General features: G+C 38.2%; 1 protein-coding gene across 13 annotated transcripts in view; it reads left to right on the forward strand.

Annotated features, from left to right (window-relative positions):
• Positions 1-15,454, forward strand: part of LOC5573338 (protein groucho) — a 664,800-nt gene that overhangs the window by 400,755 nt on the left and 248,591 nt on the right. For all 13 annotated transcript variants that reach the window (XM_021849485.1, XM_021849489.1, XM_021849496.1 and 10 more), the window contains exon 4: positions 561-624. In XM_021849485.1, the coding sequence (XP_021705177.1) occupies positions 561-624 (64 nt within the window). The remainder of the gene's footprint in view (positions 1-560; positions 625-15,454) is intronic.

Genomic DNA, 15,454 nt, shown 5'->3' on the forward strand with positions numbered 1-15,454 from the left:
AACTTCACGGCTGAGTCTATGCACAGTATCTGAACTAACTTCCTTTCAGGTCAATCCCCTGTGAGCTCATAAATATCCTCCAGATATTTACCCAAACTCAAGAACAGCTCCCCCTCAGCACCCCCTTTCTTTAACATTTCTCAATACACCACCAACCAACGACCCACCCTAATCGTGCAGATTTGTTTTAATTACAAGACATAATTAATAATTGAAGCGCCCGAAGCACCATTCTATCCCCTCACTCTACTCAACAGACTTTTAAATCCCCGAGTCCCTTCGGCAAAATTGTTCATTTAATTCCGAAACTCGCTCTCTCCCATTTTCTCCCTACCCCCCGGATCTCAAATAAACCGTCCAACAAATTAAATTTCAAATCATTCCTGCCAAAGTTTGCAACAGCCCTTCTCGAAAACAAGCACATAAATCTTAATTAATTCGCCCCATTTTCTGCTTCCACTCATGCCGAGGCGGTTTGCCTACTCTCGCTCACTCATTTATTTACTCACTGTTTCACTCACTAACTCACTCGTTTGCTCTCTTGTTTTTCTCTTCCGCAGATTGAAGCTAGAATGTGATAAGCTCGCCAGCGAGAAAACCGAAATGCAGCGACATTATGTCATGGTAAGTCCAAGTTTGTAATTGCTTCAATCCCCAAACCATCCCCAGGCTGTATCAGACTGTCTGAGTTCCGAAAAGAATGATATCTCTCCTTCTCACACCATCAATCGGAAACGGAAGCATTCAACTCAGTCAGAGGCAGCGTGTTGATTGCCAGTTCGGTTTCATTCCTTTGGCTGGCAGGAAAGCTAGTTACCCACTCTCACTCTTCACACTTTGCAATACAGATGGTGTAAGGAAGTTGGAAATGAGGATTGTGAAGCTGTGGAAAGTGCACGTCCCATAATGCCGAAACAGTTATAACGGCTCATTCTTCTCAATTGCTTAATTTTATTAGGCGACTCTTCTGTCGCCAACACAATAATGGACCTCCATTAATTCCTAGCGGTCAATATCATGACTGAGGACAATCAGACTTTTTCGTTTTTCTTGGTTGTAGGTCGATTGGTCGATTCATTGACACTGAATGCCAAAAAAAGAAATGTGGTACGATCATTTTGCATTTCCTGATTGTCGTAAACTGGGAAACAATATTAAAGAGCTAGACCATTTGGAATCTAGGATATGAATTTCCTCCAAAAATACAGATGTTTTAAAAAAAATTCCGGCTTAGTTTTGGAAATAAAATCTTACTGCATTGTTCATAATAATCAGCACCATCGTAATCGACTCATTTATTTCTATGAAACTGTGTACCACCCTTAGTTTAAGCAACACTAAGCAACTCCAAAGCTATGTCTAAAACTCTAAATGTATGTTTCCTCGTTAATCTGCTTTCATGATCATAGTGCAGTGGAACATGAAGAGAATGATTCAAATATATTATAAATTTGTTTGACAAAGTATGTTCTCCATCCACATTAGAACAGAGGGACTGCTTACTGCGGACTGCTAAATAAATTTTTGACCTCTTCTTGGACTAAAAAGGAAATAAATTGCATCGTCAATTTATTTTAATATTCATCAAGAGCTTTCTCACGAATTCACAGAGATTATTCAGGGTTTACCCTACCAATTTAAAAATTCGATTAGAAGTTTCTTTAGCAATCTTTTCAGGGATTTCTAGTTTTTGTTTCATCAGAAGCTCAAGAGTTCCTCAAGAAATTCCTCAAAAGATATCTTCAATAATTTCTTCGATGGGGGACGGACCTGGTGTAGTGATTAGAACAATCGCCTCTCACGCCGAGGACCTGGGATCAAATCCCATCCCCGAGATAGTCACTAATGACATAATAGTTATAGTGACGACTTCCTTCGGAAGGGAAGTAAAGCCGTTTGTCCCGAGATGAACTATCCCAGGGCTAAAAATCTCGTTTATAAAGATAGAAAAAAAAAACAATTTCTTAGAATTATATCTCTGTATTTTCTGCATAAACTTCTTTATGGATTCCTAAAAGTTTTCAGGGAATACTAAGGGTTTTTTTGGATACTCTGAGTTTCTTAAATGATTAATTTCAAGATTTTTTCAAACCTTCTTTCTTGTGATTTCTTGAAATGTCAGAACATTTTCAAGGAAAAATCTCATGATTAGAGGTTGTATTCTGAAAAATGGAGAATATCTCTCACCTATTGCTCTCTGTAACAATCATGATCCGCAACACATCATGAAATTCTGGTAAGCATTTTCTCCTACTGCTCTGATTTGATAGTGCAAGATCTGAACAAACTCTAAATCTGGGAACAGTGGTGGAAATGTTTGCATCACGAACCACCTCACGAGCGTAAACCAACGTAAAACAAACATGACCGACTCGCGAGCAGGCTTGACGTGAGTGAGTTCACACCCATTTGATAACGTACCAAAAGAGATAGCAAAAAGTTCGCGAACATTTACACGCGAGCAACCGAACAAGGCGAGGTTTATCATGGTCTTGATAGACAAATCAATTGTTTATCCATCAAATCGACAGTAAACTTCCAGTTTGTGGTAAAAAAACCTTTAAATCTCGAAGGGGAAAAAGCTGTTTTCCCAAAAGCGCAATTTAATCTGAATTGCTCCGAAGATGTTCACGAATCATTTTAGTTTCGTTTACTCTCGAGCACGACAGATGCGAGTAAATCAGCACTCTAATGCTCGTGAGCATTCTGTTTCGTTTTTTTTTTCTGTTGAGCAGACGTGTTCACCACTTTCCATAACTGCCTGGGGAGCACGATTGTTATGTGATTTTCGGGAGATGTTTATCATGTCAGTTAAATAAAACTCCTGCCTCCAATGAGAAATAAGCGATAAAATCGTCACACTTTCTTTGGGGCTATTGTTCGCTGCTGCTATTTATAAAGCTTGTGACAACTTGCGTTACATTGCCGATCATAAACCGATAAAGACGCGATGTTTTTCTTCGCTTGCTTTATCGCGCTTCTAAATAAATGAGAACGAATTGTGCAATGCCTGCTCATGATATTACTCAAGGGATTCCCGAAGAAGGAGCAATATAAATTTTCCGATGGATTCTCCTAAGAATTTTCCGAGATATTACTGTTAAAGTGTTCTTAGTAAACAGGTATATCAAAGAACGTCTCTAGGAATTCTTCCAAGAATGTGATTCCTATAAAACCACAGGACTATCTCACAAATTTCCTGTAGAAATTTTTCAGTTGAAGCAGGTTTTTTGTATAATAGAGCACAATGTACATACTGAGTAAATATTACCCTAGGGTGCGCCTTATTTATCGAAAGTTCTTGTAACCGAAAATTTGTGTGGTATTCTGGATTCAAATCACATACAAAGAAAAAACATTATAGTTTGAGCAAAAATAAATATTAGGATTCTACCTCATTACCCCGAATGTCGTAAACCCGAACGCCATTACCCCGAACGATCCATCACCCCGCATGACATTACCCCGAAATCATGGGGAAATGACATCAGTATCATCATGTCAAGCTAATTGTAATTTCAGGGAAATAGCATTCGGGTGGAATTCGGGGTAATAAAACATACGGGGTAATGGAAGTCAGGGTGATGGCATTCGGGGAAATGGAATTCGGGGTAATGAGGTAGAATCAAATATTAGGATTTAGAGGTGACGCAAGCGATTTGAACGAGTATTTTCAAGTTATCCTATTTACACATCTTTATAATTTTCTAAACAATTTCAAAATTTTTGGCACCATTATTCTCCACTATTTCTTCCTTATTTTACTAAAAAAAAATAAACTTGGTTTGATCATAACTTCATGGAAACTCAACCGATTCCAAATATTTGTACATGCTTTTTTTTAAATTGTTGTGTCTTAGTTATCCATCAAACACTGCCCAAAAACATGATTTTTTTTTTTAACGAAATATACCGAATTTTTCAAGTTTTTTCGGTTTAACATCAATACAAAAGCTGAAACTGATAATATTCATTTGTAAAAACCTAAGTCTAAGTCTTGGTTTAAGCAACCATTTTAAAATGATAATAATAATAAAAATATTTTTGCATGTAAAAAACAAATGTATGCACTATTCAACTCGTATTTATAACAACATGCTTTAGGCAGCATTCAGTTATTACGTAACGCTAATATTGGAAATGTTTGAGACCAGCTCCTTCCCCCCCTTCAGCAACGCTTTTTGTATGGAAATTAACAAAATTGTGTATGAGTCGTAACGCTTGAGCCTACCATCCCCACCCTCCTACCAGCGTTACGTAATTTGTGTACGTCCCCAGGACAGACTCACACTCAAATCTCAATCAATGAGCACTCTAGCGAGAACAAACAACTTGTTTGCATATCTCATGGTTGAGTTTTTCATGCCAAATCACTCAATCACACTCAAGCCGTCAATAATGATTCAGTCAGATAAAGCTCGAGAACACCGATCATTGTTTTTTATTCAAGCAATGATTACTATAATCATACCAGACTAACAAGCAAGCATTGATTTGTGTGAAAAAATAGTGAAAATACGAGACAATCAGTTGAACAGATGAGCCAACTAATCCATGGCCTTTCGACTGCTAACTCACGCTTGAGAAATTTCAAGAGTACATTATGAGAATTTGAGTTTCTCACAACTTTTAGAATAATTCCCTAAGATAAATATATGAAGTGTTTTACTTGTAAATCTCCAAGAAACCCCTTTTTCAGTTTTCCATGAGTCATGGCTTGGAACTCCTTGGAAGATTCTGTCGGTAATTTCCTCAATTGACTGCCGATAGTTTTTCTTTTGGAAACCAAAAAGAATCTATTCCGTTAATCTATCTAAGAATTCCTCCCAGAAACTCCAGTTGGGATCATCTTTGTTTTACATGTTTTCCCGTTACATTTTTGTATGGAGGTGTCTTGAGTAATATAATCAAGTTTTCCACAAAGATTCCTTCGGATCACACATCCATGGCTCGTTTCAAATGTTTATAGCTATTTTAAGCAATTTAGAACCAGTTTTAACCGTTTTAAGCCATTTAAAACTATTTTCAGTAGTTTGGAGCCATTTTAAACCGTTTTTAGCCGTTTAAAGCCACTTCATACCGTTTGAAACCATTTTAAGCCGATTTATGCCGTAACATTCCAAGCCTTTTTATACCTTTTTAAGCCATCTTCAGCTGTTTAAGCCATTTTGATTCTTTTAAAAACGTTTTAATTCGTTTTGAGCTATTTCAAGCCGTTTTAAGCCGTTTCAAGCCCTTTTAATCCGTTTGAAATCGGTTTGAGCTTTTTTATGTCTTTTTTAACCGTTTTAATCCATTTCAAGCCGTTTTTAGCCATTACTCGAATACTTTCTCAAATTGACGTAAGTAACTTTCATACCGGTTTGAGAAAATTAGTTAAGAAGAATCAAAACTGTTTTAAAATGAACCACATCTTTATTATTATGGTTATTTAAAAAAAATCTTTAAAATAATAATAAATACTTTATTTAGGTATTAGACAGCTATTGAGGTCTGCTGGAGGTATTGAACTACTATTGAAAAAAATCACTTTTATATGAAAATCCATCAAGTATTTATTATTGAGGAATTTCAATACCTGATCTAGTTATCGGTTTGGTGTTCGTAGATTATACTTAAGATATTATTTGAGGTATTTTACCTCTTATGCAGGGCTCATTCATACCTCAGTCAGGTTGTAGGTATTGGAAATTATCTGGTATGGAATACCTCAGTTTGGTATTCACTAGTTATTTTCTTCTGCTCGAGAAGTAGCGTTTTGTTTTGATTCGTGGTTAAGTCACTTTGTCTCTCCGTTCTAAAAGTGAAAAATCGAGTTGGTTTAGAGCGGAACGTGTAGAATTTCGTCTGCGAAACACGATGGATCTATAAAGTAAGTCTGTTTACTTTCCTGACTTGAGACTGTTTGAATAAGTTTTCGAGATTTCATGCCGTTTTAGTTTTTTTTAACCATTCTAAGCCGTTTCAAGTTATTTTAAACTATTTCATTATCAGCTTTTCATACCTTTTTTAAGCCAGTTTTAGCTGTTTTAAGCCGTTTTAATCTATTTTATGCCGTTTTGAGTTTAAGTTTTAAGTTATTTTAGGCTGTTCTAAGTCGTTTTATACCGTTTCAAATCATTTTCAGTTTGCAGTCGTTTAAGCTTTTTTGTTCGTTTATAAGCCACCTTAAGCCATTTCCAAAAAGTTTAAAACCGTTTTACACCATATCATGTATTAGGCCTTTTAAGCCATTTTATGCCATTTCAAGCCGTTTTAAGCAATGTTTAGCTATTTTAAGTAGTTATGGGTTCAAAATAACTATTTTAAGTCGCTTTAATACATTCTTAGCCGTTTTGAGCTTTTTTTTATTTTTTTTTAATATTTTTTTTTAATTTTCTTTATTAGTATCATTCCAAACATTACATTCATTTCTTATATCTAGGTGTTCTGTGTTATTAGACAACACTATCATCCTAATTTGGTAAAACAAATTTAAGATTTAATTAACATTTTGTTAACAACATATAACATTTCATTTGCCGTAGCAGTTCAGATTTTTTACAGGTGAGTTGATTTCACCTGCTTATAAGAGAAAAAAAAACGCTTTGAATATACTTAACCTAAACATATAACGCATTAATCGTGGCAATAGAAGATTGTAACGATTTTTGCCTGAAATTATTTATTATTTTATTTGACATTTGTTCCAATGTTTCAACATTGGATATTCTATGTAACTCATTGGTACTATACCAGGGAGGAAGCCTCAGAATCATTTTCAAAATTTTATTTTGAATTCTCTGCAGAGCTTTCTTCCTGGTATTACAACAGCTAGTCCATATTGGTACAGCATACAACATGCCTGGCCTGAAAATTTGTTTGAATATCAAAAGCTTGTTCTTAAGACAAAGTTTTGATTTTCTATTAATAAGGGGATATAGACATTTCACATATTTATTACATTTGGCTTGAATGCCCTCAATGTGATTTTTTAAAGTTAAATTCTTATCAAGCATGAGCCCTAGATACTTAACTTCATCTGACCAATTTATTGGAATCCCTCCCATCGTGACAACATGTCTACTTGAAGGTTTCAAATAAAAAGCTTGTGGTTTATGTGGGAATATTATTAGTTGAGTTTTGGAAGCATTAGGAGAAATCTTCCATTTTTGCAAGTATGAAGAAAAAATATCCAAACTTTTTAGCAATCGACTACAGATGACACGCAGGCTTCGACCTTTGGCGGAGAGGCCTGTGTCATCCGCAAACAAAGATTTTTGACATCCCTGAGGTAACTCAGGTAAGTCAGATGTGAAAATATTGTATAATATTGGTCCCAAAATGCTGCCTTGAGGAACACCAGCTCTTACAGGAAGTCTTTTAGATCTGGAGTTCTGATAATTAACCTGAAGTGTACGATTTGACAGATAACTTTGAATTATTCTAACAATGTATGTTGGAAAATGAAAGTTTTTTAATTTTACAATCAAATCTTCATGCCAAACACTGTCGAATGCTTTTTCTATGTCTAGAAGAGCAAGACCAGTAGAATAGCCTTCAGATTTGTTGGAACGGATCAAATTTGTTACACGTAAAAGTTGAAGAGTGGTCGAATGTCAATGGCGGAATCCGAACTGTTCATTGGCAAAAATTGAATTTTCGTTGATGTGGGCCATCATTCTGTTCAAAATAACCTTTTCAAAAAGTTTACTGATGGAGGAAAGCAAACTGATTGGACGATAGCTAGAAGCTTCTGCAGGATTTTTGTCTGGTTTTAAAATTGGAACAACCTTTGCATTTTTCCATTTGTCAGGAAAATATGCTAATTGAAAACATTTGTTAAATATATCAACTAAAAATGATAAGCTACTTTCTGGAAGTTTCTTGATGAGGATGTAGAAAATTCCATCATCGCCAGGAGCTTTCATATTTTTGTATTTTTTAATAATAGTTCTCACTTCTTCCAAATCAGTCTCCCAGGCATTTTCGAAAACGTTCTCTTGATTGAGAATATTTTCGAACTCCTGAGTAACTTCATTTTCAATTGGACTAGTAAGTCCTAAATTAAAATTGTGCGCACTTTCAAACTGTATAGCAAGTTTTTGAGCTTTTTCGCAATTAATTAGTAATAATTTGTTTTCCTCTTTCAATGCCGGTATAGGCTTCTGAGGTTTTTTCAAGATTTTAGATAATTTCCAAAAGGGCTTAGAGCCAGGGTCCAATTGAGAAATTTTATTTTCAAAATTTTTGTTTCTTAGTTGAGCAAAACGCTTTTTGATTTCTTTCTGCAAATCCTGCCATATAATTTTCATAGCAGGATCGCGAGTGCGTTGAAATTGCCTTCTCATCACGTTTTTAAGACGGATAAAGAGTTTAAGATCATCGTCTATAATCACAGATTCAAATTTTACTTCACATTTTGGAGTTGCAATGCTCCTGGCTTCAACAATGGTATTTGTTAAAGTTTCAAGAGCATTGTCAATATCAAGTTTAGTTTCTAAAGAAATGTTAACATCAAGATTAGAGTCAACATACGTTTCATATATATTCCAGTCGGCTCGTAAATAATTGAAAGAAGAGCTGATAGGATTTAGAATCGCTTCTTGGGATAATTGAAATGTAACAGGGACATGATCAGAATCAAAATCAGCATGAGTAACTAATTGGCTACAAAGATGACTAGAGTCGGTTAAGACCAAGTCAATCGTAGATGGATTTCTAGAAGAGGAAAAACATGTAGGGTTATCAGGGTATTGAATTGAGAAATATCCTGAAGAGCACTCATCAAATAAAATTCTGCCGTTGGAATTACTTTGAGAATTATTCCATGACCGATGTTTGGCATTAAAGTCACCAATGACAAAAAATTTTGACTTATTGCGAGTCAATTTTCGCAAGTCAGTTTGGAGCAAATTAACTTGCTGCCCAGAGCATTGAAAGGGCAAATAGGCAGCTATGAAAGTATATTTACCAGACTGTGTTTCAACAGAAACACCTAAAGTTTCAAAAACTTTAGTTTCAAATGACGAAAACAGTTGATGTTTTATACGCCTATAAATGATGATTGCAACTCCCCCACATGCCCCATCAAGTCGATCATTACGATAAACAAAAAAGTGAGGATCTCTTTTGAGTTTAGATCCAGATTTTAAATACGTTTCGGTAATAACTGCTATATGCACGTTATTAACCGTAAGAAAATTAAACAGCTCGTCCTCTTTACCATTCAGAGAACGAGCATTCCAATTTAAAATATTTAAATTATTATTTGGATCCATTAGAAAAACGTAATCCAATAACAATTTGATTTGTAAATTTTACACCTACTTGGACTGCTTCAGTCATAGTGGTGGCTTTGAACATTGCATCAATCATTAGATTCAATTGTTCAGTTAGAAAATTAAAATCTGAGGCAGACATGTCATGTGATTTCCCATTAGAATTTCCGGTAGCCGTTTTGAGCTATTTCGAGCCATTTTATGCCGTTTCCAGCCATCTTAGTCCGTTCGATGTCGTTCTAACTTTTAAGCCGTTAAAGGCCTTTCAAAGCCGTTTAGAGCCGTTGTACGCAATTTTATTCCGTTTTTAACCGTTTTAGTCCTTTTTAAGCCATATTAAACCGTTTTAAGCAATTTTAAGTTATTTTATGCCGTATTATTGAAGAGTTTTTTGCATTTATTTTTCAAAACATTGCACTAGAAACTCATAAGGTAGAACCATTATTCAAATTTTCTGAAATATGTATGTAGAAATTCACCAAAGGATTAATTCTAAACCTTTCCAAGATATTCTTCTTGTATAAAGTGTACTAAGTCTAAACGAATATTGAAATAAAAACACCAAATGTCCTTAAGTATTATTTCATGGCTTTCTACAGTCATCAATGCTATAGGGGTACAACTTCGAAAGTTTCTGGTGGTATGTTCTTAAGAGGTACCTTAAGAAGTTTCTCGAAATTTTTTTCTAGAAACTCCCTAAAGAAATTTTCAAGAAATCATTCTAGCGATACTCAAAGAATCATCCATGTGATTTGTACGGAGACGAAAGTTTGCTTTATCCTGGTAAGATGTCTCTAACTCAACGTTTAATTTACTCAACAATACTTCACTCTGATTTTCATATGAGTTTCCAATACATACGTTTGTTTTAGTTTCACAGCTTTACATTAGTCCTTTTGATGACTTTCAATGCAGTTTTGGAGTATTATTGAGCAACATTTGCTTTGTCTTGCTGTTTGTGACGTAAAAATATGTTTATCGTCAATTCCTTCTGCATCTTAAAATAACACTGATAAAATAGTCAAAGCGCCCAAAACTCTCCGTCATTAACAACGTACGGTACCGACGGCCGCCCCGATATGACCTAGAGCGGCTCAAGCAACCGGATGTCGCAGCTGCATACGCGCAGCACCTCGAGGCTGCATTACCGGAAGAGGGTGAGCTGGATGAAGTCCCTCTTGAGGACTGCTGGAAAACAGTGAAGGCAGCCATCAACAACACAGCTGAGAGCAACGTCGGGTACGTGGGACGGAGTCGACGGAACGATTGGTTCGATGAGGAGTGTCAGGAGGTTTTGAAGGAGAAGAATGCAGCGCGGACGGTCATGCTGCAGCAAGGGACCCGGCAGAACGTGGATCGTTATAGGCGGAAACGACAACAGCAGACCTGCCTCTTTCGGGAGAAAAAACTCCGCATGGAGGAGACAGAGTGCGAAGAGATGGAACAGCTGTGCCGATCTCAAGAAACGCGTAAGTTATATCAGAAGCTCAACGCTTCCCGCAACGGCTTCGTGTCGCGAGCCGAGATGTTCAGGGATAAGGATGGGAGCATTTTGACGGACGAGCGTGAGGTGATCGAAAGGTGGAAGCAGCACTTCGACGAACACCTGAATGGCGCTGAGAGCACAGGTAATGAAGGACGGGACAACGGAGGAAATGCCTTCGTCAGTACTGCGGGCGATGGAAACCAACCAACCCCCACTTTGAGGGAAGTTAAGGATGCCATTCTCCAGCTCAAGAACAATAACGCTGCTGGTAAAGATGGTATCGGAGCTGAACTCAGATAGATAGGCCCGGAGAGGCTGGCCATTTGTCTGCACCGGCTGATAGGCACAATCTGAGAAACAGAACAGCTACCGGAGGAGTGGATGGAAGGGGTAATATACCCCATCTACAAGAAAGGTGACAAGTTAGATTGTGAGAACTTTCGAGCGATCACCATTCTAAATGCGGCCTACAAAGTATTATCCCAGATCATCTTCAGTGGTTTGTCACCTGTAGTAAACGAGTTCGTGGTAAGTTATCAAGCCGGCTTCGTTGACGGCCGATCGAAAACGTCACAACGGGACGAGAACAGCTTTCCCGGGAAGCTCACGAGACTGATAAGAGTGACGATGGAAGGTGTGCAAAATTGTGTGTAGGTTTCAGGCGAACACTCCAGTTCTTTTGGATTCCGCCGGGAACTACGACAAGGTGATGGACTTTCGTGCCTGCTGTTCAATATTGCGCTAGAAGGTGTTATGCGGAGAGCCGGGCTTAACAGCCGGGGTACGATTTTTACGAGATCCAGTCAATTTGTTTGCTTCGCGGATGATATGGACATCGTCGGCCGAACATTAGAAAAGGTGGCAGACCTGTACACCCGCCTGAAACGCGAGGCAGCAAAATTTGGACTGGTGGTGAATACGGCCAAGACAAAGTACATACTAGTTGGAGTGGCCGAGCGCGATAGGGCTCGCCTAGATAGCAGTGTTACGATAGACGGGGATACGTTCGAGGCAGTCGACGAGTTCGTGAAATACGGAGGCGCATCATCAGTGGAAGTCGGGCCTGTTATGGCCTCCAGAAGAAGCTGCATTCAAAAAAGATTCACACTCGCACCAAATGTACCATGTACAAAACGCTCATAAGGCCGTTAGTCCTCTACGGGCATGAAACATGGACGATGCTCGAGAGAGACTTGCAAGCACTTTGAACGTCGGGTGCTTAGGAAGATCTTCGGCGGTGTGCAGGAAAACGGTGTGTGGCGGCGAAGGATGAACTACGAGCTCGCTTAACTCTACGGCGAACCCAGTATCCAGAAGGTGGCCAAAGCTGGAAGGATGCGATGGGCAGGGCATGTTGCAAGAATGCCGGACAGCAACCCTGCAAAGATGGTGTTCGCTTCGGATCCGGTTGGTACAAGAAGACGTGGAGCGCAGCGAACTAGATGGGCGGATCAAGTACGTATCGATTTGGCGAGTTTGGGGCAGAACCGAGGATGGAGAGATGCGGCTACGAACCGAGTATTGTGGCGTGAAATTGTTGATTCAGTGTTATCTGTCTAGATGTTAACTAAATAAATAAATAAATTAGTCAAAATTAATCTTTCCATGAATATTATCAGACATTCAGTATTGGAAAGGGTTCAACATATCTGTTGATGCAAAAGTCTGAGAAGAAAACTAACAAAGTTAGCATGGAACGAGCTCACCAGGCTTCCTTCTTTGCTTGTTTCCATCCAACGTCTATCGATGTCACAAAATACCGTGCGGTCTTGTTTTATTGCACAAAATAATAATACAGACTGGTGGGAGTTGCTTCAAGATACAATGAGAGAAAAGACTTCATTATCAAAAGATGGAAAAATTCCGTAAATTTTAATTTTTTTTGTTTTTTTAATTCCAAACTCACCGCATAATAAAAGTATCAATACTCGCGAAACATTACTAAAGGACCTATGTACAAATGAAAGATTATCTCTTCTCTCGCTCTCTTTCGATTATAACAGTGGAATACTAAAGCTATTGGGAAGTTTTTCACTACAGATCTAAAGGCAGTTTCCATGACTAGCATTCCATACCAAAACGCAACAGAAGAGGTTAGTGTGACTCAGTTATTGATCAAAGAGAAAGCAAACAAAGAGAGCCTCTCATTTGTACATAGGTCCTTTAGTAATGTTTCGCGAGAATAAGGCGACTTTCGTGGTTTCATGTTGTAATGCTTTTTCAGCTAATACCTTATTAAGGAGTTGGATATGCTGGAAGGAGAAAGAAAAATGGACAAAGTCATCATCGATGATGAAGACCTGTGAATGCCTGTAAAATTTAGTCTCAAAAGCTTTTGATCTTCTTTGGTAGGTTCATACCTCTGTGCAATGTTGTTGATATCGACAACGACAATTTAATTCAATTTCAAACGATGTGGAAGACAACGACAACGAAGGCGATGATTCTTCACTCCATGCTCTACTCCATCAGTAGATTGTAACATCCAGTAATACTGGAAAGGAATTGACAAACTCTCAGACCGGCATTTAAGTCGGGAGATGAAACGTGTCAGATTCCGAACGGGAGAGTCAACCAGTCGTCAGTAGATATCAGCTGCTCTCGTTCCGGTTCGCATTAATGGCTGACGACTGTCATCTTTCATGAGAGCGTGCAACTCTGAGAACGAACCTGTGGAGGACGGAAACTGTGGAGGACGAAACGGAATGTTATAGAACAATCAAAACGATTTGAGTGGAAAACTAAATACCGCCCCCTACCAGTGACTTCCAGTTTAGGGAAAGTGGTGTGGAGTGCACTTTTGAGATAAAACGTTTCATCTGAAAACCGTATGAGCCGAATTCTTTAATCTTCTTTTCGCGAGTTATGTTTTTTTCTATACTTTATTTTCGATCCATTTTACTGCAAATCTCTTTGACTTCTATCGAATTCATGAAAGATGATTATAAATGTGTTGTGCTGGCAAAATCCATACTGTATTTCATTTGTAGAAATTATGTTACCAGGTTTCATTGATATATCAATTAGTTTAATGATTACTCAGAAGCGTATAATAACCTGATAAAAGTCCAATAATAGGCATATTGCCACTAAAGTGTTTTTTTTCCTAACTTCAGTATTATTATTATGTATCTTTATTTAAGTAGCTTTTCTCCCATGGTGAGTTCGCCAAGATTCCATACTGCATACACATCAAGAATCTTACATTTTTCTCCAGGGACATATTTCACCACACTCTCTCTCTCTCTCTCTCTCTCTCTCTCCTAATAATACTGTGTTCTTGATGGAGATACAGACTAATCTCTGCTTTCTCTACCGAGAAAATGGAGTTGGAGGTCGAAAATACGGGAGACAAAAAGCAAACAAACTTGTGTGTTCTCCAAGTTCGATAAGATGCTTTCGGGTTCTAAATCGAGAAACTTGCGGGTGGTATGAGGAGGAGGACCCCATCTCGATTAGGATCTTCGTCTTGTTGGTCGTCGTCGGTAAGTCGGAGCAAACACGAGTCTGATCAACAGCAGAAGTTGTCGAGAGCAGTTCAAGAGAAGACCCACGTGTGGCTGCTTTTGGTACCATGGTTGACGATGAGGAGGGAAAAACCGCCAGAGGAAGGGTTTTTAAATGGGTTTTCCCAGTCGTGTTATTCGTTTTGGAAGTTGAATCGTTTAACAAGTCGTTCCGGAGAAAACAGAATGAGGTGGTTCCTGGAATGGGGTGATTATCTCGAGAAAAGTTCGGCTGGTTGGGTTTTGCCGAGTTCCAATTGGGGCGAATTGAGCCGGTTTCGATTGTGGTGATTATGATGACTGAGAAATGCGATTGATTTGATTTTGGGTGTGATAGGAACTGAGCTGTTCCATTGTTACTAGATTTTAATTCATGCTAAGCACAATATATAAGAATTATATTGTTAAGATTCGAAAGTTAAAGTTCGACGTCCGTCCATTCTTTTATTTTATTTTTTCTCTTAAGTTTAGATATTGCAACAAATAAATGATTTTACTATTATAGAAATATGTTCCAAACAGGCTTCACCTTATGCGCTTTTTGGTTTGCATTGTAATTGTAAGTAATATTTTCAACAATTGACAACTTTGATAATTTTCGAGAGATACTTTTAGTTCTGAGATAAAACAAACTGTGCTGCTTGCGCCTTTAATGGTTTTGTGAGAAACTAACAACCATGCGTCTCCACCGCGAACCAAACATTTATGCTCACGTGTGAAAAAGTGTTCAACGTTCCCGGAATTCAAGGCATCCATCGAACATCGAGCACCAACACAAAAAGTAGACCCCTTCCGGAATACAATGTAATCCAAAGTGCCATGTTTCACTCCATCATTCGTCGGAACTCGAAATTCCATCGTTATTTGTGTACTCAAGCACTAGTCTTAGCCATTGCCAGCACATGGCAGAGCAGCCTTGGTAGCATAGGGCACGCCATAGATCTCCATCTGAGCGCGAAACTAACCAACCACGCACCTCGACTCACTACCATATCGCGTCGCTACTGGAGAGAAAGCCACTTTACAGCTGCACCACCCATACTGGGTGGTAAAAGCACTAGTCACACACCGGAGGAATGAGCTGACATCATTCAACCAACCATCGTGCCAACGACGACGACGAACCAAGCAACATAACTCATAGTTGCACCCACCACCCGGCCAGTGTACACTACGCTTTTATTCAGGATTTTTTTTTCCCA

This window comes from Aedes aegypti, chromosome 3 (genome assembly GCF_002204515.2).
Source record: "Aedes aegypti strain LVP_AGWG chromosome 3, AaegL5.0 Primary Assembly, whole genome shotgun sequence".
NCBI lineage: Eukaryota > Metazoa > Arthropoda > Insecta > Diptera > Culicidae > Aedes > Aedes aegypti.